The sequence below is a fragment of the Pezoporus flaviventris genome, unplaced genomic scaffold (assembly GCF_033815535.1).
Source record: "Pezoporus flaviventris isolate CSIRO_AGI_PZ_B2104156 unplaced genomic scaffold, CSIRO_AGI_Pfla_v1 ptg000021l, whole genome shotgun sequence".
In the NCBI taxonomy this organism is placed as follows: domain Eukaryota; kingdom Metazoa; phylum Chordata; class Aves; order Psittaciformes; family Psittacidae; genus Pezoporus; species Pezoporus flaviventris.
Genome location: NW_026892569.1, coordinates 11976029 through 12001708, shown reverse-complemented (window position 1 = coordinate 12001708; position 25680 = coordinate 11976029). Strand labels below are relative to the sequence as shown.

At 49.5% G+C, this 25680-nt stretch overlaps 1 protein-coding gene across 7 annotated transcripts; it reads left to right on the top strand.

Moving 5' to 3' along the window:
• SLC41A3 (solute carrier family 41 member 3) lies at positions 1–25680 on the top strand. Of its 7 annotated transcripts, none has more exons than XM_061456107.1 (11): positions 1–313; positions 2297–2615; positions 12463–12570; positions 13366–13437; positions 14461–14605; positions 16733–16879; positions 19352–19496; positions 20194–20273; positions 21601–21735; positions 22489–22637; positions 25056–25680. In XM_061456107.1, the coding sequence occupies exons 2-11, from the start codon at positions 2325–2327 to the stop codon at positions 25221–25223; spliced, it is 1440 nt and encodes a 479-aa protein (XP_061312091.1). In that variant the 5' UTR covers positions 1–313; positions 2297–2324; the 3' UTR covers positions 25224–25680. The 7 variants fall into 7 exon arrangements, with proteins under 7 accessions (XP_061312091.1, XP_061312097.1, XP_061312090.1 ...); XM_061456106.1 differs by lacking the exon at positions 1–313 and adding an exon at positions 962–1117; XM_061456112.1 differs by lacking the exon at positions 1–313 and adding an exon at positions 964–1117 and having other exon boundaries at positions 2297–2331.

Below are 25680 nucleotides of genomic sequence, written 5' to 3'. Positions count from 1 at the left end.
TCCCATAGGCAAACACCATCTTCGGACCTCTCTTGGGGAAGCATCAGTTGCGAAGTGAGGACATAAAATTACACCAAGCGAGCTGAAATTCAAGCCTCACCGTTCCAGCAGTGACATTTAGCGGTTAATGTGCACCCTCCACACGCAGCAGCTGCAGGGTTTTGTTACTGTCACTTACCAAAACCTTTGGTGTGCTCAGCTTTGAGCCAGAGAACTCGCAGGCCCAGAGGCACCACTGTGTCACCAAGAGCCCTTTAGTGTAGCTTGACATCTGAGAGACTTCAGCAGGATAGAGGAGTGCTCTGGTACCGAGGTATGGTTCAATACCCTCAATTCTCCTGGGAATTAAGCTGCATGTGTCAGGACACTTGCATGAGTGCGGTTAGCTCAGTGCTTAATGCGATTTGTGTGCTTAAATATGATGATCAAGTTTCTAACCTGCTGATTCAACACGGGAAGGGGAATACATCAAATCAACACGAGTTTTGCTGCGACTGTGGGTTTTGCAGGGCTTTGCACAGGAAGCTTGACACAAGAGCTCTTGCAAATGCCAAGATAAGCAGAAAAAGAGCCCAAATCAAACACCCCCTAGAAGAAACATCCTTCCTGAGCTCATCATTTCAGCCTCCTGCTCGCTCTGCCCTGCTGAACGTTGCCCCCCTTCCCGATCAACGCGGGCTCTCGGAGCGGCAGCAGCTCCGGGGGTTTGGGCACATCCCCTTTCCGGTACCCGGAGCTTCCTTCCAGGGGCTGTTTCCCAGCAGGAGCCGTCGCCACTGGAGCGCTCCAGCGCCCCACACAAGCCCCCGCTCCCCCTATGGCAGCGGGTGTGCCCGAAGGGGTATTATAGCGGTACCGTGGCGAGCCGTGCGGCGCTGCCGGGCTGCAGAGCGCGGCCGGGGCCGACCCTCCCGCTGCCACTCACGGCACCGCACCGCCTCCTCCGCCGAGCGGCCGGGGGCCGGGCTCGAACCCGCGGCCACCGCGCAGGGCGGGCTCCGAGCCGCGCCGCCGCGCTCCAGATGTGGCGGGCGCTTCCCGCGTTGGCATCGTTCCGGCCGCGGCCCTGCGGGCGCAGCCCCGCGCAGGGCACTGCCACGGGCAGGGCGAGGAGCCGGTAAGCGATGGGGTGGGGATGCATCGGGGGGGCAGGTTTCCTCCTCCCGCAGGGGGGACTTCGTTTTGTCCATCCCTTCTCCCTCCTTTCCCTCTCAGCCGTCACTGGGGCCTCCTAGCAGTTTCCTCTGCTCCCCAGATGTTGGGCAAGAAGAGGATTGGTTGTGCAGGGGTTCAGGGCGCTAGGGGCCCGTCCTGAAATCGAGAGCATCAGGGAACATCTGTCAGTGGTTAACCCGGATGAGCGCTGGCAGGAGGTGATGGGGAAGGATTTGGTGCGCTGCCTGACCCAGCTGGAGGGCAGGCAGGATGAATGACGGTTATATCAAGAAATGAGATGTGATGGGGGGAAAAGGGTGGCTGGTAACAGTTGTGCATGTTTGGTTTTTCCTTATAAGATACTGCGGGGTCGTGGCATCTTCTCTGTAGATAGATGAGTCACGTAGTGCATGCGTGTCAGCTAAGGCACGAGAGGAAAAAGTATCCAGATGAGAAAGAAGATCAAAGAATCATGTTATCAAGCAGTGATGGACAGCTAGCTGTGCTATGGTAGGTGCTACTTACTACACGTGGTACACACCTGTACTGTGCTAGGTATGTCCGTCCTTTGCTGGACTGCAGGATGCCCCATCCCTGGCAGTGTTCAAGACCAGGCTGGACAGGGCTTGGAGCAAGCTGCTCTAGTGGAAGGTGTCCCTGCCTGTGGCAGGGGGTTGGAACTGGATGAACTTCAAGGTGCCTTCCAACCCAAACCAGTCTGTGATTCTGTGCTAGGATGTGACCTGCTTCCATTTCACAGCTATGACTTGAGCCCTAAAACGGGTTGGATGTGCTCCTCAGTTCTCATGATTCCCTGTGCTGGGTCCAGAATTCAGGCTGTGTGCAGTGTCTTCTGCATCCTTCTGGGTGCTCTCACGATGAGGTCCATGATGCACAGCAGCACTCCAGTGTGAACACAAGCTTAGGAGGAGATGCAGTTACAGAAAGGGACTTGATACAATGCAAAGTTGAAGGTAGACTAAGTACCTCTGTCTGGGTCAGCAGAGCATCTAGAGCTTGGGAAGTAGGTGGTAGTTTGCCTGCAGGTTAGTGGAGTGGGCAAAATACCAAAGAGTTTCCTACCTCTGACCCATTTGGTGCCTTTTCTCATTATCTCATTGTGTCTGACTTTGTTTTTCAGAGAAACTCTGTGATTCACAAAAGCCACCATGAAAGGTGAGGAGGTTCGGCAGAGGAGAAAAGAGGGCAGGACTAGGAATGGAGAGCGATCCAGGCACAAAGCAAAGAGCAAGGGTAAACACAGAGAGAGCCGACTTGGCAGCCAGGAGGCAGAGGATGTCTCTCTGCACGCACAGCAGAAGCTGTTGGCCGAGGAGAAAGTGGTCATGTCAAAGGCACGGGAAGAGTCAGCCATCACAATTTGCCTGCAGGTGCTCCTGCCATACCTCCTGGCTGGGCTTGGCATGGTCTTGGCAGGCATGGTTTTGGATTATGTTCAGGTAAGGGAAAGACCGGAGCTACCTAGCATTGGGATAGGTGGGGGACTTCTCTTCAGAGGCAGGGGATTTGCACTGGGGATGGCAATGTAAAGGACATTTTGCAGCACTTCCACGTGCCAACATGTCCTTCAAAGTCAGCTGTTGTGTGCTTTTGTGCAGGAGGCAGCATGTGGTGGTGTTCTGGCCCTTTCTCTTTGGAGATAAAAGACAATAATGGACTAAAGAGCACGTGGATGATCTGAGGCATCTGTGTTGGAAGGTGCATCCCAGTGCAAAGGTCTCACCTTGCTCCTGGGTAGAGGGTGTCTGGGCTGCAGCCCCAAGGGCTGTGGTGGTGCAGCACTTTCCCGCTGTATCACTTCTGGGTGTAGCTCTGGCTGTTCCTGCATCCCCTGCTTCATTGCGCAAGGAGCCACCCAGGCCAGCACTCTTCATGCTTCACACAGCCAGCCCGGCCCTGCTTGTGCACCACATCCTTTTCCAAGGCTTTATAGCAGACGACTCAAATCCTTGAGTCTTCTTCCAGTGCGATTTCTAATCCCGTTACAGTCAGGACCGGACCTTTCCTCCTGTGGTGCAGCAGTACAGAGCTCTAAGGTAGTGGTAGGCACCTAATCTTAGTTTAAAGCTGCAGTTAATTGCCAGGTTATAAATTGCTATCTCACTGCTGTGTGCGTTTTTGATAACTCTTGTTATTTGTCTGGCTAGCTGTTGGGTCAGGCTGCCCTGACCTATCTGATACAGTGGCACTGAGACTACTGTGCTTGCACTGACTGCTTGCACAAATCTGGAGCTGTGTTCTTCTGCTATTAGCCCTGGGCTGATCTCCCTGAGCTAGAAAGGCTTACGGGTGACACAGTATCCTTAACTGACCTTAGCACGTACACAGTACCCAACAGCACGCCTACTCAATCAGAAAACACCAAGGCAAGTCCAGAACCCAGCGACAAACTGCTTTTTGTCTCCTTAGATGCCATTCTGAGCGTCCTGAGCCTTGAGCAGCCACTTTCTTTTTTCAGCCTGTTCAGACCTGCCCATTCCTAAGGATCTCGGGCATTAAATGTGTGTTACCACCTATTGTGAGATATTAAAGCACGAAATAGGTTGCAGATGGGTTTATGATGTTGGAGGAGTGTGGTTTGGGTTTCTTTTTGATTTCTATGAAGGACTGGACCACTAATACAAACAGAATGTGAAGCAAGCATCATACTCCTCTGAAACCACAAAAGTCTGGTTTCTGTTTTACGCAAAGAGCTCACGAACAGCTTTCATGTTAATGCTTAGAGCCTGGGAAACCAACGCATGCAGCATCTCATAGGAAAAGCAGCCCTTTGACAGTTAGCACAGTGACTTTTCAGGCATGATCATGGACTGCTTGTGGACTCAGTGCTGTTAGGAGCTGCCTTTCCTTTCTAAGCTAATCCTGGCCTCTGCTGCTGTTTCTGTGGGACGACAGGAGATGCTGCAAGTCTTTGGGTCCCAGGCACCCTCCATCTTGCTCTCAGTCTCTCCACATGAGCTCTCTTCTCAGCCCTTGCCTAAAGTGGGGAAGAGAAGAGCAAGGTAAGAAACAAACCCACACAAACTGAGCTGTAATGGAGCCACCAGAGTCAGGAGTGACAGTTCTCCAACAACTGGGGCATACGGTCCCTGAACAGCATCGTCCACCCATGGGTCTCGGGTATCAGGAGAGCCCTTTCTGTTGCTAACAGTGCCATGCTGTTAAGAGCATTCCCTCGTATCCCTTTCCCTTCTCTGCAGGGATGATAAGGTCCATCTGAAACTGTGCTCTGTGGCACTTTGTCATCTTCCTGTTCTTTTTCTGTGCTTTGGAATTGGTCAGGGCCCACCAAAGAGCCTGTTTCTGCTTTCTCCAGGGCAATGCAACCTGTTTGCTAGTTTACAAGCATGGGGACACAGCGTTCCTCCCCAGGTTTTGCCACGATGTACCACGCTGTGCAGCCATGAAGTGGTTTGTTTGTTCTTTTCCCCACTAGTTCTGATCTTTATCCCGCTGTTCAGCTGTGTTCTCCTCAAACCTGATGCATCTCTTTGCGGACAAATATGGTCTCTCTCTGTGCCAGGAAAATATGATGCATCTCTATGCTGACAAATACGGTGCGGATCTTTATCAGACGCTCTTTAAACACGCAATAAAATGACCCAGTGTACACACACAGGTCACCTCTACCCATTACCTTCCCTGCATACTGATTCATTGATTGAAGGCTTTTTACGGTGCTTGCTTGGAAACAGAGGGAGCCGAAGCGTGATAAACTCATAAACCCTGCCTAGTACAGGATGTGTTGCTGCTGGCATGTTTCAATGGCATTTGAGTCATTCAGGCTCATTACTGTTTCCTTTATGTTAATGTTTCTGCCTGTCAGGGATCCAGTTGGCAGATAGAGTGGCATACAGGACTAGGGATGCACAGAAAGTGTCCTTTATCTCCTTGAGGCCTCTGTGAGTTTTTAACCAGAATTAGGGCTTCATGCTGCACTTCTTAGTTCCTGGCTGGTGTAAAGAGGTTGGGTCATGTGTGGTTATTACAGGGTTTTCATTAGCCTCCCTCTTCCAGCTATTGTGGGCTTTTTTTCCCAGTTAGATTAGCCAAAATATATTCCTTTGTTAGCTTTCAGCTTGGAGCAGACACACGTCCACACCAGCAAAGCTGGGAGTGGAGAAGGCTGCACCAGCACACCAGCCTAGGAAGCAGCAAAGGACAGATAGAGTCTCCCATTGCCCTATTTACCTGCGAGGCAAATGCATGTTCTATTTTGTCTAACCCTGCCAATGCATTCAGCTCCAAGCTGGGGACCCTGTCACAAGGACAGAGTCCACAGGCCATTAATCTTTAGGTCTCTCTGCAGAGGGTGTCAGGGAAGGGGTTGATTAGTGCAAGAAGTGTAAATAAGACAATGCAGTTTAGACGTTGGATTTGAACTGGTCTGAGAAACCTGTATCTGTTGTGCCCACCGCTGAATACTTGCTTTCACCATTTGCCTTCCCTGGGGCATGGCTGGGTTTGAACCTGTGGTTGGATAGGGAAAAAGCTCAGTTGACAATGTACTAAACCAACCCTATACCCTTCTATCCTAAATGGTGCTTTTAAATCACCTCGGATCCAATTAGTTTGCCCAAATTCATTATTAGAAAGGAGCCCCCACAAAAGACCCCAATTCTTTTCCTTGTGTGTGTGACTTTGAGCTTAAGTCTTCACTGACCAGGACACTTAACTCTTCAGCTGTACGCAGCCATGGTGCTTGACCTTGTGTTGGCTGTTTGACCATGGAAACGCTGGGGTGAGACCCCCTCGCTTAAAGGCAGTACCATGCAGCAGCAGCGTGTTTCCCTTTAGGACAGGAAGGGAGCCCAGTTCACAGCATGCCGTGGAAACATTCACGCTTTCTCTCCGTTGCCTGCTGTGCAGTGAGATTACAGAGCTACCTTAAATAAGCTCCAGCCATGAATCTTATCTTGGCCGTTGCAAACTAGCAGAAAGTTGAAGTGATGACAGCAGATAAGGGTGTTCGCTTTTCAACCTTATTGGTTGGTTCTCTGGCTTATTTTTCCCCCCTCCCCTGAAAGCCAGTCATTCAGAGGTAAGGCTGTCATTCCACTCCCATGGAAACCATGGAAGGGACAACAAGGACCAGGTTCTAGAAGAGCAGATCTTCTCTCGCCACCCGGCTTAGCTGTGTCACTGGCCAGGGCTCCAGACCTGCGTAAGGTTGTCAGCTGCGAGGAACGTGAACTCATGTTGTCTTTGACCTTTCTTCGCCTTGAAGGAGAGCAAAACGGATCCTGGTTGTTAACTCCCCACCTCCTCGGCCTTGGGACAGTGAGAAAAGTTCAGTGTTGCTTCTGGTGGGAGTGAGGGAGCCGGGGCTGGTTTGCAGCAGGCTTACACATTAAACCATCGTAGCAAAGGCGAGCTGCGGGCTGACAAGAAGTGTAACCTGAGCAGAAAGGACACTAGTGCGTTTGAGCACGCTGAGGGATTCTGGCATGACCTGTCTGTCACTCTTTCAGTGCTGTAGCCTGAGCAGGTCTTACTGGTTTTTACCGAGGTGGTGGGAGCTGGATGGGGTGTGGGCTCGTTTCTATTCGTTCACAGACGTCTCCGCAATCTTCTTTTCTCCTTTTTAATTCCCCCCGGATATAAATCAGAGAGATTGGGTCCGTCCCGTTTGCTGTCACCTGGGCTCAACCCAGCTGAATCCATTTTGGAGGATACCCTTGCTGCAGCCCTCTGGACGTGCTCCTCGGAGGACAAGAAGCTAAAGCAATTTGGCATCGTTGCTGTAGTCAGAAGCGAAGAGACCTACCAGGAGGATCTGTGGGATGTCCTGATCTCCCCCCATTTGCCCTGCTGAGCATAGGGTAACAGTATTTGACCATGGTGATCACCCAGTTACAATTGGAACTGTGCTTCCATGGTGAGAAGCTGAGAGGTTTCACCTGCAAGTGGATAAGGTCAGCCAGTGGATTTCTCCCAGAGACTTCGTTCTCCATTGCCTCCCAGGTTTTCATGCCGTTCCTTCTGGCTGGCTTGGGCATGGTAGCTACTGGCATCTTGATGGATATTTTTCAAGTAGGTACATGTGGTTAGACTGCTTTGTAGTGAGAGGGTGGGCTAATTCACTGACCTTGAGTATCTGTATGGGTTTGTTTTGAGTATGTGTGGTCCTATCACCAGTCAGCAGGAGGGCTCTAGACTTTTCCTGTGCTAGAGAGACACTGTCCATCTCCTTTAGATCGGTACATGGGCTCCTTTTAAAGTGGGACAGTGGCTTTCAGACCCTTGTAGCGCTGGACTGGGTGTTCCCTTTACTGTATCTGGCTGAACACTTGGGTGATGACTGCTATGAAGCAACTGGGACCAGACTGCAGCATATTCCCCTGTTGCATGGTATTATTTCTTTCAGAAAATGCTGATAAGGAGATCTGGGTCAGGGCTGTTATTGACTACCTGTCTTACTGAGAGGCAAGTTTATGCTTTTGGTTCTTTGCAAGCAACCTAATGTAATCTTTGGTCTAGAAGGCATTTAGATCCTGTGCTAAGAGGCATGCCAGCAGAAAAACATTGCCATTGCCTCCCAGCTGAGTGCTCCCTGGCCAGATTCTGAGGCGGGTGTAAGTATGGAATATGGAAGTGTACTTGTACACTTCCATTGACTTCCAAGCAGTGCTGCTGGATTTACACTGTTGTGCCCACAACCAGAATCTGTCCCATCAAGTGGCACAAATAGAAATGCAAAATTTGAGCTAGTTTGGGCATCTCATGCCAGCGGATTTACAAATCAAAAGGCTGGCAGAGCTTCCCAAGGATATATTGTGCGCTCTGATCTCACTGGAGTACATTGGCTTCTCTGGCATTAGTACCACAGCAGGAGCTAAATATGGATACTTGAGTGTTTGGAAAGACAATACCTTGCTGTTTTTGTCTTGCACTGGAAGAAACAAAGGAAGCAGAGAAGGTGAATGAAAGGGAATATGAGGACTATAAAGAAGGGTTAACCGGAGTGGCACACGCTGTGTTTGTCGTCTCCACCTTGCGCTGTGTTTAGGCAAAGACCTGTCTTGCAGCATTACAGAGGTTCTCAGACTACCCAAGATGTTGTGCTAACAGTGAGCAGTTATCTCAAAGAAGGATACAGACATAGGACATACGCAAACCTTGGCAGGTGAATAGGGCTTTGTCTAAAAGAAGTCGGATGCGCTTGCCAAGAACTGGGCTCTGTGACTGTATCTGAACTGATGGAAAACACGAGCTGTGTGTAGCTATGTTGCATGTGTCCTTTAAATACCAGAGAGCAGTCTACTTTGTGTATTTCTTCACTAGACTCTTAAAAATGGGGTCATGCACGAAGCACAATCATAGGAAGTGTGTATTTTGGTGACTGTATTTCCAGCTATACTGAAATAGAAACCATCAGTCAGTGAGTTCAGCTCCCAGAGGAGGGAGTTAGTGCATTGAGAGTCCCAACTGGCATAGGAGAGATGTTAGCGAGGGAAGCTGCCATGGTGTCAAACAACCCCATATTTAAAACCAGTCCCATAGCTGGGAATACCCATGGGTATTGGCCTTTAAAGGCTTGAATTATTTTTCTGTGCCTTTTTGCCTTTGAGCTGCCTGCTTTCAGCTTTTCTTTCTGTGAGAGCCAGAAACTCACTGTTCTGCCCAACTAAAACCTGAGACTTAAGTTTGTTTGCTGAGGCTGGGTACCATAAGGCTCATATTGATAATCGTGAGGGTTCATGTGCTGAAACTACAGGTTATTCTAGTCCAGAAGTCTGTGATTTGCCCATTTTCCAGGGGATGGTCTGGCTGAGGAATGCTTTCCTTATTTGCAATCACTGCAAAACATTCTTAGGAGGCTCCATGTCTGCCTTTGGCAGGGAGATATATGGGCAAGCTCAGGATGGCATCTAGAGCTTATGTGTGAGTTTAATGGTGCTGCCCCTGTTTTGTTACATACCAGATATCTTGAAATAACACAGTACAAGGCTGATGTTGTAAAGTGAAGAGCAAAGTGGAAATTGTCTGCGTCCTATCAAACTACCAGGGTTTTAGCAGTTTCTAAGCAGTCCTGCAATGAAACCAAGAATCATTCCTCTTAGTGTGTAAAAACACCCCAACCAAAATCACAAGAGAGATTTGTGTGGCCCAGCTGACTCCAAGGTTCAAACCTTGGTGTCTCCTACTGTGATAAAAGGATGCCCAAAGATATAGCCTTTGCCATTGTCTCTCTGGTTGTGCAGATGATGCAGTTTCTCTGCAGGGCTGGTAGCATGGCATGGGTCTGGATTCCGCTTCTGCTCCAGTGATCCTTGGCCAGCTGGTCCATCCGGATTCCAGGCTGGCTGGCGTTGCTGGAGACCTCGCAGAGCTCTGCCAGTGTTTGGCCCAGTCTTTTACAGTAAGGTGAAGAATCAGATTGAAGCTGGACGATCAGATTTCAACCCAGAGGATTCAGGAGGAAAGCTTCCCTCTCATTCTCCTCTTCCACATAGTCCACATTTGGGACATGGTCCAAATAAAAGTCACAGATAGAAGATATCCCTGCCTTTTGATAAAAGCCCATGGGATGATTAGCATTGAAAAGCATTTTGAATTGCTTGTTTTCTAGTCCAGGATCTTGTGATCTTTATGTTGTTCAGGGCAATGGAAAACCTGTGAGCTTTCTTAGCTGCTGGCATGGATGGATGGATGCACTGGAGAGGTAACAGGACATGGTTGGGACTGTGAGGGCAGTGTAAAGAGGGACAGCAGGGCTAGGCTGCAGCTGGAGAGCCTGTCCCAGTGCATCACAGCCTCTCTTCCTCTGTGGGACCCCATGAGCAGATCCATCTTGCATGGTACCAACTACAGTGGGTTATGGGGTAACTAGGTTTCTTCAGTTTCTTTAGCCCGTTATGGGGACATGAAGTGGGAAAGGTTTTCACTGTCCCTGTGTGGGTTTGCAATGCTGCAGGGAATGTTTCCGTGCCTCCTAGGCCACTTTTCATCTCAAAGGACAGAGATGCAGCCTAGGCTTAACCCAACTGTCATCACTGAGGCAGATGCGCAGCTCTGACCTGCCTCATTCACCTGCTCCTCCAGCTGACAGTGCTGCAAAGGGATGGCACAGGGATCATCTGCTTATCCTGTACTTCTGCAGTCTCTAAGACAGTGGAGTCCTGGCTACTGGGGTATAAATCATTATGAATCTGTCCTTAGGCTCTTGATGAGTCACTGATGAGACTCAAATGGAGGCACTTAACTCAGCTGTTTTTATTAGTACAGTTGTGTGATTCTGTATTAGTCATTCAAAGCTTTTCAGTGTAATTACATGTAAGGCAGAGTCCCCCAGAAACACACCTCATAAGCTGAAACTTCTGTTATGATGGCTTTGAGACCTGCTGAATTCATCTTGAACACAAGGATTGGAGCTGACATTGATACAACCGAGTCCTATTTCCCAAAGGCAACAGATAATACAAGCAGTTGAGTTTTTCTGTTGCTTTTTATTTGTGCATCTTTTTATGTGCAAAATGCAAGGTTTTAAATAGAAATATCTGCACATGTGCCTGTATGAAATGATTTGAAATGATTCTGTGACTATGAAGTCTGGTCTTAATCCTCTCTTTCCCAGGTGTCAAAGATGTATTTGGATCTTTACTCTTAATTAAGGAGGGAGGAGAGGGGGGATCTGGATCTCTAAAGGAGATGCCTGCCCCTAGCTTTTCCCAGGTATTTAAGTGTCTGTTATTTACTCAACACTACCTTCCCTTTAACACTTGAAACCTGCCTGTTTCCAGGTCGCCACTACCAGGAAATGTGCCTTTTTCTATTGATAACCATGTTTTGCCCCGTATCTGCATCTCTGAGGGGTGTCTTGTACCACGCACTTGGGGCTCAGCCCCACTTTCATTCATCCTGACTCTGGAGGAAGCTGTGAGGTTCCCCGCCGCACCATGAACTTCCCACAGCTTTCCATGGCACAGCCAGAGCAAAACAGGGGCCTGTTGCACTCTGCTTGTGTTTCCCAACAGCTGAACGTGTTGACATTTAGACTGCCCAACCCCCTGGATTTTTAAGGTTATAGAATCCCAATGCACGTGGAGAAGGTGGGCAGGGATCTGTCATTCATTTTCCCACCAGGATTTCCAACCATCAGATGATAGTAGCCAGTGACAGAATGAATGAACACCTTGATCCTTCCCGTATCCTGCAGCTAAACTATGGAAGTGTTTGCCCCAGGAGGGCACGGGGGTTGGAGGGGGGAGATTGGAATTGTACCTGAAAGAGAAATCCTTTAAACAGTGGTAAGTGGGCAGAAAACCCCACTGGCTCAGTAGAGAATGATCCGGTCTACTTGTCATACATGTGGATTCTTGCTTTATACACCTGAATTTAACTGCTGGTGGAGATAAGGATAGGTTGGATGTATCTCTGGTCTGGCTATGAGACCTGCTCCTTTCTTCTTGTATTCTGCTCTTAGATGCCGGGCTAGTTGGTTTTACTGTGATTTCACCCTGATGTGAACCTCTCTGGCTACAGTGGGACATGAATGCATAAGGGGTGAATAAATAATGTTCCAAGGCACTATATGGTAGATCAATGAGGGAGGACATGTGTTAATCAACGTTGTTTCTTTAAGGTTTCAGATCATTTCTAGGGCTGCAGCTGGTTCCACAGCTTTGTGCAGCTCGGCTTCAGAGGAGCGATGATAATGAAGATATTTTCCCAGCACTTCAAGCTTATGGGATATCTTAATTCAAAATCCTTTTTCCAGCTGTGCTGGGAGCGTGCTCGGTAACAGGAAGATTTGGAAACTGCGTGTGGAGAAGAGATGGGAGAAATCCCCTTCCCTCCCACTACCCGTCATAGCTGCTTAGTTAGAAGTTTGGTAAGGAAAGACAGACACAATTTCTTGTTGTTAGATGGTTTCCAGATCTTTGTGTTTATGGGTCTGGATAGCAATAGGTGTTCCTGTATCTACTGTCCGTCCAAAGGATGGAGAACATGCTGTATTTCGTGTGGCTTATGGACCCTAATGCCTTTTTGTGGTGTTCTTGGTTGATGCTAAAGGTACATTTTAATGTGGGGCTTTCCAAAATCATCTGCTGCCTTTAGGAAGCAAGCTCCTGCCGTTAGGATGGGGCTTTGCTGTGCAAGAGATCAGAAAGACTATTGCAAGCTAAGAATTCCTTCCTTCACTCCCCAAATGCAGCATCTGCCCCGTGTGCACAGCAGACACTGGTAGAGGAGGTGGTGAGATAGGAACCCGCTCCCCTTTGAAGCAGCAGCACTGGACTGGTCAGCATCACAAACTGAGGTCAATCCCTTCTTTTCTTCCAGCACTGGGCTGTGTTTCAGACAATTACAGAACTTTTTATCCTGGTTCCTGCCTTGCTTGGCCTGAAGGGTAACCTTGAGATGACGCTGGCATCCAGGCTCTCTACTGCTGTGAGTGTTAACAGGGTGATGGTGGTGTGTGTGGTGGGGGGGATTAGCAGGGGACATGGGGGGATGCTGCTTCTCTATAAGCACACTGTGTAGATGAGATGTGCCCATTTCTGCTAGGCAGAAACCTGTGGGGTGTGAGGGTTAAAATAATGTGTGTGCCCTCATTTTGGAAGTGGAACAGAGAATTCCCATCTGTGCTCTGAAGGTGAATTCATCCCTGGGGCCCTGTGACACACGAAAGAGACAAAGCAAGGGCTCCATTACTGTCAGCTCCAGTACTGGATTGCTTCTCTGTGGGTATTGAGCCTTGAGAGACCCAGGGCTTCCCAGCATTCCTGCCTTGGGGGATCAGAACAAGGCTTCTTGGGACCTGCAGTAGCTTTTGCTACCCTGGATTTGATCTCTCTTCTCTTCCATAGCGGTTTTGTTGACTTTGGGGTGTTTGTATTGCATGTCTTGGGAGAAATGGGAGCTTAACAGAGCAATTCAGTGGGAATGGAAGAGGGAAAATGGTTTAATTTGTTCAGTTTTTGGCCTGTGTGGGATGTGGTGGATGTGCCCACTCGTAGCTGGGTGCCCTGCAGTGCCTCTGCACCTCTATGCGAGCCTCTGATGCCCCCAGGACACTGGGCTGGAGCATGATGGAGATGTGTCAAGAAGGACGTGCTGGGAAATGCTGGCCTGCACTCACCTATCTGGCTTTAGCAGCCCCTTTCCCACAGGGATAGGGGGAAACTGCCTTCAGCAGAGACCTGACCACAGGAACAGGTTTTCAGTGTCTCTCTTGGCTCCTAGGCTAACACCGGACAGATGGATGATGCTGATAACAAATGGAAAATGGCCACCTGCAATCTAGCCCTTATCCAGGTGAGTCCTTTCAGGCTCTTTCCTCTTGCTACACTGCAGCCCAACAGCTGGATCCAGAGCTGTTTGGGGCAGGTATCCTCAACGGAGCCAAGCAGAGCCTAGGACCTGACCTCAAAGCTTGCAGTTTAGCTGCAAAACACATCCAGAAAGCCACAGAAATTCACTTTGTGGACAAAGTGAAATGGTGAAAAGCCCTCCTTTTGCAGGGGCAGCTGTGGCACAATCCCTGTTTCACAACAGCCCCTAGATAAAGCCTGTCATTTACTGGCAGTGTTTGGGAATCAGCCTTGAGGGGGGGGGGAAGAGATTGGAGAAGTGTGCCTCTTGCAGCTCTTTCTGTGTGTTAAACCCCAGCAACCAGCCTAGAGGTTACAGGGCTTGCAACACGTGTCTGTGTGCTTTCCCTTATCTCCTTCCACAGCTTTCAGCTTGCTTGGAGTGCTCTGTTGATGGGGAGCCCATTTCTGCTTTGACCAGGGCTATTCCTTTGCTGATGGCCTCAGTGTCCTTTGCTGAAGTGTTATCTGCCCTTCACAGGCATCCAGAGCTTTCCTCCAAACTTTTGTCAGGATTTTAGTTTTCATCTAGTGGAGCCTTGCAGGGATGCTGCTACATACAGAAGCAATCAGCATCTCTGCAAGGCTTTGTCTGCCTTGCCCTGTGGCAACGATGAGCCAGGACTGCCTGGGAGCAGATCACAGAACCCCAGCCTGGTTTGTGTTGGAAGGGCCCTTAAAGCTCATCCAGCTCCAACCCCTGCCATGGGCAGGGACCCCTTCCACTGGAGCAGCTTGCTCCAAGCCCCTGTGTCCAACCTGGCCTTGAACACTGCCAGGGATGGGGCAGCCACAGCTTCTCTGGGCACCCTGTGCCAGCGCCTCAGCACCCTCACAGGGAAGAGCTTCTGCCTAAGAGCTCATCTCAGCCTCCCCTCTGGCAGGTTCAAGCCATTCCTCTTGTCCTGTCCCTGCAGGCCCTTGTAAGATGCAGATGGTTCCTTACCAGCTGTCTTTTGGTCTCCAGCTCCAGGCCACTGTGGTGGGACTTCTGGCTGCTGTTGCTGCTGTGATCCTGGGAGCCATCTCCAAGGGCTCTCTGGATGTGAGCCAGGCTGCTGTGCTGTGTGCCAGCAGTGTCATCACGGCCTTCATAGCTGCACTTTGTCTTGGTGAGTCCTTCTGGTTGCTCAGATCACTCGGGTATTGCTGTCCCCTCTGCCAGGGACGCCTTTGTTCCAGCACAGGGAGGAGGGATGCTGGGATCACTGGTCCTAGGTCCGCTGCTTTCACCCCCTCAGCATCCTGCCTTTGTTTGTCTTCTTATTGGTCTCTCGGCATCCACAGCAGCAATCAGAATATCCCACTTCACCTGACACACAGAGAAATGCCACATACAATGTGTGGGTGCACATACACATGCACACACTTCCTCTGTATGTCTTGGGTGACACGTTAGCCATCTGTCCCTTTGTGGCGAGAGTGAGCTAATGATATGCAGAAAGCAGAGTATTGAGAGTCTTTTAGGCAGCTCCAGAGAGATGGAGATGGGTCATCCATCTTGAGATGGCCTTGGGTCACCCAGTGCCATGCAGAGGACTGTGACCAGCCCTGTGGCTTATCTGATGATCTCTGGGCCATCCATTCCTCTGGCTATTCCCCTTGGAAGCGGACGGGGTGGCTGGTTGGGAGCTGCTGTGTCTCCTGAGGAAGATCAGTTTGTAGGTCTGCCATACGAGGGCAGCATGATACCTTGAATAGAGGGAGCTGGGAGATACGGCTACAGCCAAGTCTGAATGACGGGGACAAGTTAGAGCCAAGTGCATATCCTGAAGCTGGAGTCAAAGGGCGATTGTAGATGCCTTTGATGCAAAACATGGGATGAGGCTGTTGTGAAAAACCAGCAGCTCAGCTTTCATTAAACCCTTCCCTTCGGTCTCCCTGCTTGGTGCGATGCACAGAGGCTTTGCTGCCGCACCAGCCCGGCCTTTCAGCCAGCGTTGGTTGCTTCCCTGATGCATGTGTGCATGATGGGAAGCTGTTGTTTTTATGGCCAAGGAGGGAAGCAGCGTGAACTGTGCTACGGGGAGGCTTCTGGGAAGGCTTCTGTGGATAATACCATGTTGTGTGAGGATGTGCTTCTGTGTGGGACTGTTGTAGCAGGAGGGTGCCTAAGTGGCATTCGTTATGGGAGAGCTGGTGCCCCTGTGCATGCTCAGCTTTGGTGTGCCCGTGAGAAGGCAGCACAGGAGGGTGTGAGCTGGAGGAACCACCACCTATGATTCCATGATTCTGTTTCTCAGGCTGCCTTTGGTGCATCCTGCCAGGCACAAAAAGGACACTGAGGAGTTGTCACGTGTCTCATTTCCAGGCTGCCCTTGCCAGTCACACAGCAGTGGGCAATGGCCAGGAAGGGTTTATTCCAGGTGGCTGGCTGGGGAATTCCCACAGGTTCATCAGGGTTTGGGGTTTGTGCTCCTTAACTTACCTGGGCAAGCAAAGCTTCCCTCCGCTCCAACAGAGCAGTGGAGTTTTCCAGGTGCAGCTCAGGACAGGGAAAAAGAAGTGATGGGACACCTCCATCAGCCCTTGACTCTGGAGCTGCTCAGAGGACAGCGAAAAAGAAGTGATGTGGGACACCTCCATAAGCCCTTGACTCTGGAGCTGCTCAGAGGACAGCGAAAAAGAAGTGATGTGGGACACCTCCATAAGCCCTTGACTCTGGAGCTGCTCATAGCATCAACATCCACCCAATGCAAATTAAAGCAGCCCCAAAGACGTGAGTCTGGGTCTGATGGCTGGGCTCTAAGGCTGAGTCAAGCAACTCTAAGGGAGATCATTGCTCCTTGGTGGTTCAAACTGAGAGAAACTTTGGTCTAATATGGAGAACATCCTTATGCTGTGGAATCCAGAGCAGGGGATGGCACCGGAGGGTTTTGCGTGCTTGCTGTATGCTTATCTATGAGTGTGCTTCGTTTCTGCTCCTGCTTCAAGACAGCAAAGATTAAGCTGCTCAGGAGGGGAGCGTCTCCATTTGGGCTGCCTGCTGGCATCTCCTTTGATCCCTGGAATTTGCTTGCGTGCCCCTGGGCCGCTGAGGCAGAGCCATGCTCTGCAGGTTGGTGAAAGCAGGAGGACGAGTTCTTGGGGATGTTCAGTCTCTTGCTGTGTGGTACTGCTATGGGCAATGTGCTGCTTGCTTTCCCCACACCCTGCATCCTTCTGGGAAGCAGAAGAGCAGCTCTGGGGTGAAACGCAGTGGGATGTGTTCGCTGATGCCTGCTCTGTGTCTTCCCTAGGTCTGTTGATGATTGGTGTGATCATTGGAGCCAGGAAAGCTGGGATCAATCCAGACAATGTTGCCACACCCATTGCAGCAAGCCTTGGAGACTTTATAACCCTTTCCCTGCTGGCGGCATTCAGCAGTGGGCTCTTCAAATACATAGGTACAGTGTTTAGCAGCAGTTTGCAGCTTAAGGGAGGGGTGAATCCATGTGAAATTACCGCAGGGAATTTCTGGGATGTTTCAGGATGGAGGCTGCCACTGGGGTAGAAAAATGTCCACAGATGCTTTTCCAGGCTCTCTTTTAGGAGCAGGTGGGAAGGCAGAGCCTAAGAAACACAACTGGGATGTGTCAAAGAAATGGCCAACATATATCGCATAGCTTTGGAACAGAAGGTTGACCTCTGCTCCTGCATCTCTTGCTAGCCAGGCTGTGCATGGGTAACAGCAGGACCTTCCTCACAACGCAATGTCAGGGGGTTGGCATTTGTCTTCTTGTGTCTTCTCATGTGGAGAGTCATGGATGACATGATGTGATCAAACTGGAGGGAGGAGGCAGTGCTGTGTTGGTTTACGCTCACAGGATGCTGAGTTGTGGCTGTGTGGTTAGCTCTGCTGCTGGTTGGCAAAGACTTAGGTACCCACTGACACCGAAAAGCTCAAAGCATCTTGCAGCTTGGTGGTGTGTGCCTGACTGCTGCTTGTACAGCGCTGAGCTATTCACTGTGAGCCTAACCTAGAACAGAAACAGGAAACTAAGAAGATGCAGCAAACTCAATCCCATTTGAAACCCAAACTGTTGCTTCAGCCTATGAGCAGAAGCAGCCAGGCAGCTGGTCCCTGTGTAACTCCTTCCATATGCCAGCAAGGGAGCAGGGAGAGGCCCATGAGTCTCTTCCATCCTCCTGGAGCTTCAGAGGTGCATTGGAACAGGCTTTTTCCATGATGCCATCACCCCTGTGTCGGTAACGCTGGTTTGTCTTTCAATCACTGTTCCTCTGATAGCATCTCCCAGGGAGCATATGGCAGAACAAGGTGATAACATCTACGGCTGTGATCAGAGAACATTCGTGATGTTTTCAGAGTAGTTTAAATAGCCTCATGGGCTGGAAAATATTCAGCACATAGACACCACGTCATTGGGAGCATGAAGTGAAGCAGGTAGGAGGAAGGCACTCTTGGTGGTGCTTGAATAAATCCAGTTCCCTCCCCAGTGTGCAGTAAGGGACAGGTCATGCTGTGACAAATCTGGGTCCTATGAAAATATGCCCTTCAGAAATCCCAGTGAGTCTGTAAAGTTTGGAATGCTGTGTGTCCAGACGCAGCATCCTATGGAATACCCTTTTTCCCAACGAGGATTTTCAGGTTTTCAAAGGCCAACCCTGGTCCTCCCCAGTCCTGCTTAATGGAAATGCAAACTGTGCCGAAGGGTTTCGGTTTGCTCACGGGCTGTGCATGAGAGAATGTGGCAGAACTGGAATGTGGAGACTGACGTCCATTCATCCTCCCAGGAGTCTTCCTATGGGCTCTGATAAGGTTTGATCCTCCAGTGCTCCGTGTCTGCGTTATTTAGGAAGGAATTAATTGCCCGAAACAAGGTGTGGGGTAGGAGATCGAGTGCAGCAGCTAAGTCTATTATACAACCATCTGTCCTAGTTTAGTCCAGGTGGTAAAGTTGCACTGACACAACAGCAGCTTTTACACCCCAGAAGTGGCCGCGTTTTAGTGTCCCTTAAGCCACAAGTCAAGAGCACACCTCTGTGTAAGAGCCTTTGATTGATGCAAGGTGTCATCACATCAGTGCTATCCCAGCCCAAGGCCCTGGCAGTGTCATGGATGAATGCACGCTCTGGACCCTGCTGCACCTTCCAGCTTACCTGCAAATTCTGTGTTACACCCCACTGCCTCTGGCCCCAGCACAGAGACCAGATGGAGAGCTTGCTGAAAGATGGATTTTTATATCAAAAGGGTTGGCATCATCCCCATTGCTCGCAGGTGTTTCTCGTGCTTCTGGGTCATGTTTGTTTGCTTTTAGTGCTGCACATCTACTTATGAATTCCTTTGTTTCTAAGGGTCACGTCAAGGTTGTGCCCCCACTGAAGAAAAGGCACCTCATGGAAACACAAGCTAGGACAGAAGAAAGCCTGGATCTTAACTGGCTTCTACGTGCAAGAGAGCATTAGTTCCTATAGAGCAGACCAGCTGCTCAGCAATTCTGCTAGCTTGCCACCAAAAGCACCTATTACCCCTCGTTTTAGGTGAAGGTGTGAGGTGTCCATGGTGTGATACAGCTTCCACACTGGAGTTTCCCCCTTGCCCTGCTGTTTGATTTGTACCTTGAAGCCAGGCGTTTTGTAACTTCTTGGCTGGAAATAGAATTGGAGACTTGTAATCTTCAAATACAATTCGCTTTGACTCCTGCTGCTTTTCAAACAACATCCTTCAGCAGTGAGGTTCAGGGCTTCATTATGGATCTCTGTGGTGGAGGGAGGTGGTTTGGGGGGAATATCTTGGTTCATGTGATTTTGATGCTAACATAACTCAGTCTGACTTCCTTCCACACCTTGTGCAGCAGGATTTGGGCAACCTGTGAAGCTTTTAATGGGTATCTGATCCAAGCTGTCTTTCTTACCAGATATTAAATGCCTTTCTCCTCTGATCTGTACTTTCTTCATCGTCATGATCCCTCTCTGGGTTTCTGTCGCCAAGCAAAGTCCTTCCGTTGCCGAAGTCCTGAAATCTGGATGGCTGCCGGTCATTGTTGCTATGATCATTAGCAGGTAACCCGAGGAGCTGCTCCTGAGCTCTGTGCACACAGCAGAGACCCTGTGCTCCTTTAGAAAGCCATCAAAGTGAAACTGGAAGGGGTAGCACAAGGGTATTTGTGAAGTGGGCCTCAGCCATGGACAGCATCCAACAGGCTGTGAGGTAGACAGGGAGTCCCCACATGACTGGAAAAAGCAAGTCATCATTCTCAGTCTCACTCACACATCCATGCACCATGTGGGTGCAAGCCAGGAATTCGAAAAGGGGAGATGGTGACTGTCACAAACAGACTTCCACCTCATTTCTATCCAGCTGTAATGACAGAAGGCTGGTGAATGTGGAGCCAGGTAGTTCATTCCCCTGTGCTACATCTTTCAGACCCAGCTGAGGTCTGGGAGAGAATGTAAAGAAAGTGGTAAGAGCAGGATAGACGTGTAGCAAAACTGGTGGAAGGATGCTAAAGCTTCCCTGGCTACTGTCAGTTTTGCTCAAGGGATGAGCCAAGGTCTTCCTGATCTCAATGTGCCATTAACAAAAGCTGTAAGGCTATTTACTGGTGAAAAGTGAGCTGTAAAGGAGTAAATGGTGACTAGTCCAGCCCTGGCAACAGGAAAGAAGCAATAACTCATCTCAGTGTTCTGTTTTCACAGCGTAGCAATTGCACTGGGATGGGGGATTGATCCATCCTCACTGCCTGTCCTTTTTTGACAGCATTGGTGGGCTTATCTTGGACAAAACTGTAACTGACCCACACTTTGAAGGCATGGCAGTTTTCACACCCGTGATTAATGGTACGTTGGGCAGGGGGGGTTATATGCATGCTTTCATTTATACCTTCCCCTCCTCCCCAAGGCTTCTGTTATCCACTGTTGCCCCAGCACAAAGGTCTGTGTTCAAATCCCTGCTCCCATCACAGTGGAACTGAAGCTGCTCATCCCCATTACATCCCTACTTATTGATATCTCCAAGTGTCTCTGGAGCAAAATAGCAGGCAGGGCTGAAAAATACTGGCAGAGCTGTGGGAAAGGTTAACAGCATCTGATAGTTGTGTCTGAGAGCTACGCTGACACCTTTCATAACATCAAACCTACCAAGGATGTCACAATAAATCCATTTTCCCCATCTCTCTCCACTCAGTAATTTGAGTTATGCAATCATCCCCTATACAGATTGTTGACAAAGACTAACATATCAAGATCATATATGTGTATATATTATAAAGATTTTTATATATGGATTATATATATATACATATATCAGCATCTTTTGTGTGTATATTTATATATTTGAAGCCTCACAGTACTGTTGTACACACACATACCTCTACAAACTGCTGGGGATCCACTGTGTTATTGTCGTGCTGTTGGTACCCCCTTTAGGCACTGGAGCTGCTCTAAGGTCTCCCCTTCAGGAGCCTTCTCTTCCCCAGGCTGCCCCAGCCCAGCTCTCTCAGCCTGGCTCCAGAGCAGAGCTGCTCCAGCCCTCGCAGCATCTCCATGGCATCCTCTGGACTCACTCGGACAGCTCCACATCCCTCTGGTGCTGTTGCCCCAGAGCTGGATCAGGACTGCAGGGGGGGTCTCCCCAGAGCACAGCAGAAGGGGAGAATCCCCTCCCTCGACCTGCTGATGATGATGCAGCCCAGCACATGGGTGCCAAATTTCACATTTAGTGACGGAACATTTCCTTCTTCAAGGAAGGTAAAACAGGAGAAGAAGCCAGCGGGGTCTGGCTGTTATCTTTTCTGTGTCATTTCTGCCCTGCGAATGCTGAGGGTGATGGAGGTTTGCTCCATAGATCATTATCCCTCTATTTTCTGCTAGAAAGCATAGCTGCTTTTTCATGTTTGCTAGAATTAATCAGTCGGGGAGGAATTAATTTCCTTTTAATTACCTAACATATTTGGTCTCTAATTCATTCTCATATGATTCCTTCTCATTTAACAAAGTCTGTTAGCTGCCTTCAGACAGACATATAATCACTCACTGTGATTTTCACTGCTGCTCGCAGTGAACTTGTACGTGAATGCAGACCCACTCCCCTTGGGCTAAGTTTTAGACTGATGTTTCCAGCTGCAGGGAAGGTGCTTTAGAGGTTTACTGCATTTTGTCCTTACAGGTGTTGGAGGGAGCCTGGTTGCCATCCAGGCCAGCCGTATTTCCACATTCCTGCACTTCTGGAGCGAGCCTGGAGTTTTGCCATACAGGATGAAGCAGAATTGGCCCAACCCATGCACCATATTCTTCTCATCAGGTAGACCTTGAACCCTAAGTGTCCATGCCTCGAGGCCTGTCATCACAAATAGCTCCTTTATCAAGCCTGGTTGATGAAGGACTAGGTGGGTTTCAAAGGCAGAACTCCTTTTCCCCCTTACAGGGAAGATTCTCACATTGGAGAGTGAACGTATTTGCAGTTGGAAAATGCTTGCAGTACACTTGCTTGCTGGTGTGCAGAGAAATTGGCCTTTAGGGAGCACTAAGGAAAGCAATTGAAAAAGAATCTCAGATTTGATCTCATAGAAAGTAATTTTAGCCACGGCCAGCCATCGCCTGGACGGGAGGGATGAACAGAGCATAACCTTGCTGAAAACAAGCAGTGCCTCCATCCATCTTCACCAGGGGATAAACCAAAGCATCAGCACAAGTAGATTTGGGTCTGTTGGTTTTCTTGGATTGCAGGCTCCTCTCGATTTTCCCTGCCAGGTTGGAAGTTACTGCTCAAACACACTGAAAACTGGGAAAGTGGGTTACAGCAAGGCAGAGCGGAAGCAGTGGGAGGCAGAGAGCAGCTGGGTGTTGAGAAGTGAGTGGATCAGGATGGTGCACGTCTGTGGCACATAGCTTCAGTGACAGACAAAGCTGCTGGGCTCATACTGCAGGTGCTCCAGATTGCTGTGTGATCGAGAGAAGGCGTTAGCAATGTGGTTGGTGGGAGGGAACAGCCCCAAGTCTATGCATTAAAACAGGCAGCTGCTATCATCGCTGTTTCTGTCTCTGTCCTCTGCAGAAGTGAATTCCAAGTCGGCCCGAGTCCTGTTCTTCCTGGCTATCCCAGGGCACCTCGTGTTCCTCCACACTATTCGTCTGCTGCAAGGAGGCCACGTATCTCTGTCCTTCACCTTTGTGATGTTCTATCTGATGGCTGCTCTGCTGCAGGTAAACCCCAAACGCTCACTCAAAAGGAACCTCTCAGATATGGTGAAAACAAAGCAGTCTCCAGGCTAAACAGGACTCACTGTCAAACTTCCAACAGAAAACCCACATTTCCAACCATTTCAGGTGTGCTTCCATCATGTGTCTTATGTGGGTCCAGTAATACTCCAGGGTCTGGTTTTCTGCATGAGCATGACTGTTCCTTTAGTGTGAGCAAGGGGTCAGACATGAGATGAGGAACAAGTTGTCATCATCCCCTGAGCTGCAGTAAGGGTCCAGAGGCTTACTCAGCAACGAAGTTCCTCTTGCTGTAGGTCGTACTTTGTTTTACCATGGTCACTCTCTAAGTCCCAATCTAAGTCTAGATTGTCCCTGCTCATACAATAAGGGGCAAGTGAGAGGCTTTGAACCTCTCACCAGTAGCAATAACGTGTGTATTTTATATTGTTTTAATGTTTTAGTCACTGCTTTCCCAGTCATTTTGGAAACAGTTTCACACATCACAGTGAAGACCTTGGGGATCTCTCTGGCCAGGGCTGTATGGGTCAAAAGCAAAGGGAAAACCCAGGCCTGAGCAGCTTATCTTCAAAAGTAGAAGTCCTGAGCAGGCAAGGGGCACTTCATCCACTGTGATCTGCCCATTCCCTCTTGCTCTTTGGCCTGCCCTATAAACTTCATCACCTCACTCAGAAACGCATGTGGCTGTTGGGTGAACCCGCAGAGGCTCTGACTTCACTTGCCCTTTTACAGCAGGGATTCATTAGCTTGCAGGGTGAGGTAGGTGCCTCCTCGTTGTGCCTTACGAGCAGCCTCGTGTCTGTGGGTGAATTCCTTGTGCGTGTGAACAACCCGTTTTGCTTGACCTCTGCACAACACACAGCCGCAGTTGTCAAGGCAAATATTTATCCTTCTCTTTATGCATCGAGGTAACTCCTCCACCAGAGCCAAGCGTGAAAATACACAGGATAAGTGACAGGGGAAAGAGCAGAATCCCAGCAACGCCACTGACCCCGAAAGATTCCCATGGAGGAGAATAGGGCTAGCCTGGTTCTGTCTTCCCCTCCATTGTACTTTGTGAAGGAAGACAGAAAGAAGGAGAGGGGGGAAGTTTGGGTCAGCTGGAGGGACCCCAAAGGGAAAGATTAGAGGCCTAGAAAACACAGCCTCAGAGGAGCAATTGAATGGGCTGGGGTTAGCTAGTGTAAAGGAAACAGGCTTGAGAAAAATCTGGTTAACAGCCTTGAAACTCCCAAGTTTCTGTAGGGAGAGACACAATAACATTTTCTCTGTGGTCACCAGGGCTGAAACATGAAATCATGGGTTTTAAATGGGGAAAAAAAGGCAGATTTATGTTAGACCTTGGGGAAAAAAAACAAGAATGGGAAAAAAAGCCTTGGGACTGATTGCTTAGAGTGTGGCATCCCCATCTGTGGGGGTTGTTTAGCATAGGTTAAACAAACGACCGCCAGGAAAGACGTGGGCATATTGGATCCTGTATTGAGGCAGGGGAATGGTCAATATAACACTCCTGAGTTTCCATCCAGCTTTAGTTTCTGCGATTCTGTTATTCACCATCTCTCCTCCTCCCTCTCCCCCTTCCCAGTTTGCAGTTTTCACCTCTAGCAATGCTGCCTCTGGCTTTGGTTCCTGTTGTGCTGTGGTCTCCCACGGAGGGACCACAGATGTGGGGTGCAAACTCTCTCCCTTCCTAATTCAATTAACGAGACAGTCTTTAATCTTTAACCAAAGTATTTTGTTTGCCTCCATCTGTTTATCAGGATTGGGGATGAAATAGGAATTTAAAGAAATCACAACAGAGATTTAAAAACTGTTGAGATGAAAAATAAGTAATGGGTTTCTTTTTCTAAGTCAATGCTGCTTGGGATAACTTTGATGTAAAATCTGCCTCAAACTCCAGTTGTCCACTGAGACTTGTAGGAAAAGCAAAGTAGACACAATCTGAATTTCTAATGGAAAAAAAGGATGAAAGGAAAAAAATCTGGCTAAAAACTCACCCTTTGGGGCTGCATATTCACAGCAGCCCTGTTTCTGGTGTTGTGAATGGAAGCACTCCCATTCATGGTGTGGGAAGTGTGAACTGTACCTTTAGGAGATGCTTTTGGTGTGGGCACACTCCTGTTTTGGGTCATGTGATGCTGGTGAGCGGTTCAGGTGTGGTCCCTGTGCTTGTGGCCGCTGTGGCACTATGAGTGATGCCAGGCAACGCAGTGCCCAAGGCTTTGAGCCAATTACCCCATCCCAGTGCGGCTCCGTCCCAAAGAGAAACAGCAGTTGTCCAGGGAAGGTGTTAACTCTCAGTGAGCCCCGTTAGCTCTGGTACCTTGGCCATGGCCACCTCATTTTGTCTGTGAGCTGAGGGAGGCTGGCTGTTACCTTGCTGCCTGTCTTGCTTCTCCTTAGGTGGGAATCCTGCTCTACGTGGCTGAAGTCATTGTGCGCCTGATGTGGAGGAAGGCGCTGGATCCGGATAACTTCTCCATCCCCTACCTCACTGCCCTGGGGGATTTCCTGGGCACGGGACTCCTGGCTGTCTGTTTCCACCTGGTTCGGCTTGTCCACGGCTTGTAGATGAACCAAGGGCACTGAGAGACCAGTTTGGGGCCCCCCTGTCACCCCATCTCTCCTCCCCATTGTGCCTTACAGCTGGGCTCACCCCCCCCTAAGGAAGCAGCACCCACAGACTTGTGCCCAAGCCCACTGCCCACGTGTCCACCCACCAGACAATAAAGACCGTTGGACCATGTGTAATGAAGGAGCTTTGTGGTTGGTTTCAGTCCTAGCACGGACACAGCCCCTGAGGCTGCTCCAAAGCCTGCCAAGGGCACTGCATCTGATCCTGCAAGCGGATGTCGCAGCCTCTCCATCGGACTGACTTTCCACCAAGGGAAATACTGTATTCACCCTCCTTTCCTCTCCTGTCACATCCCTGGAGGAGGAGAGGAACCAGGTCTTGAAACTCGTCTCATCTCCATCACGCGGATCCTGAGGATCTGATGCAGTGTGCTCCTTGCTGGCTCAGGTCCAG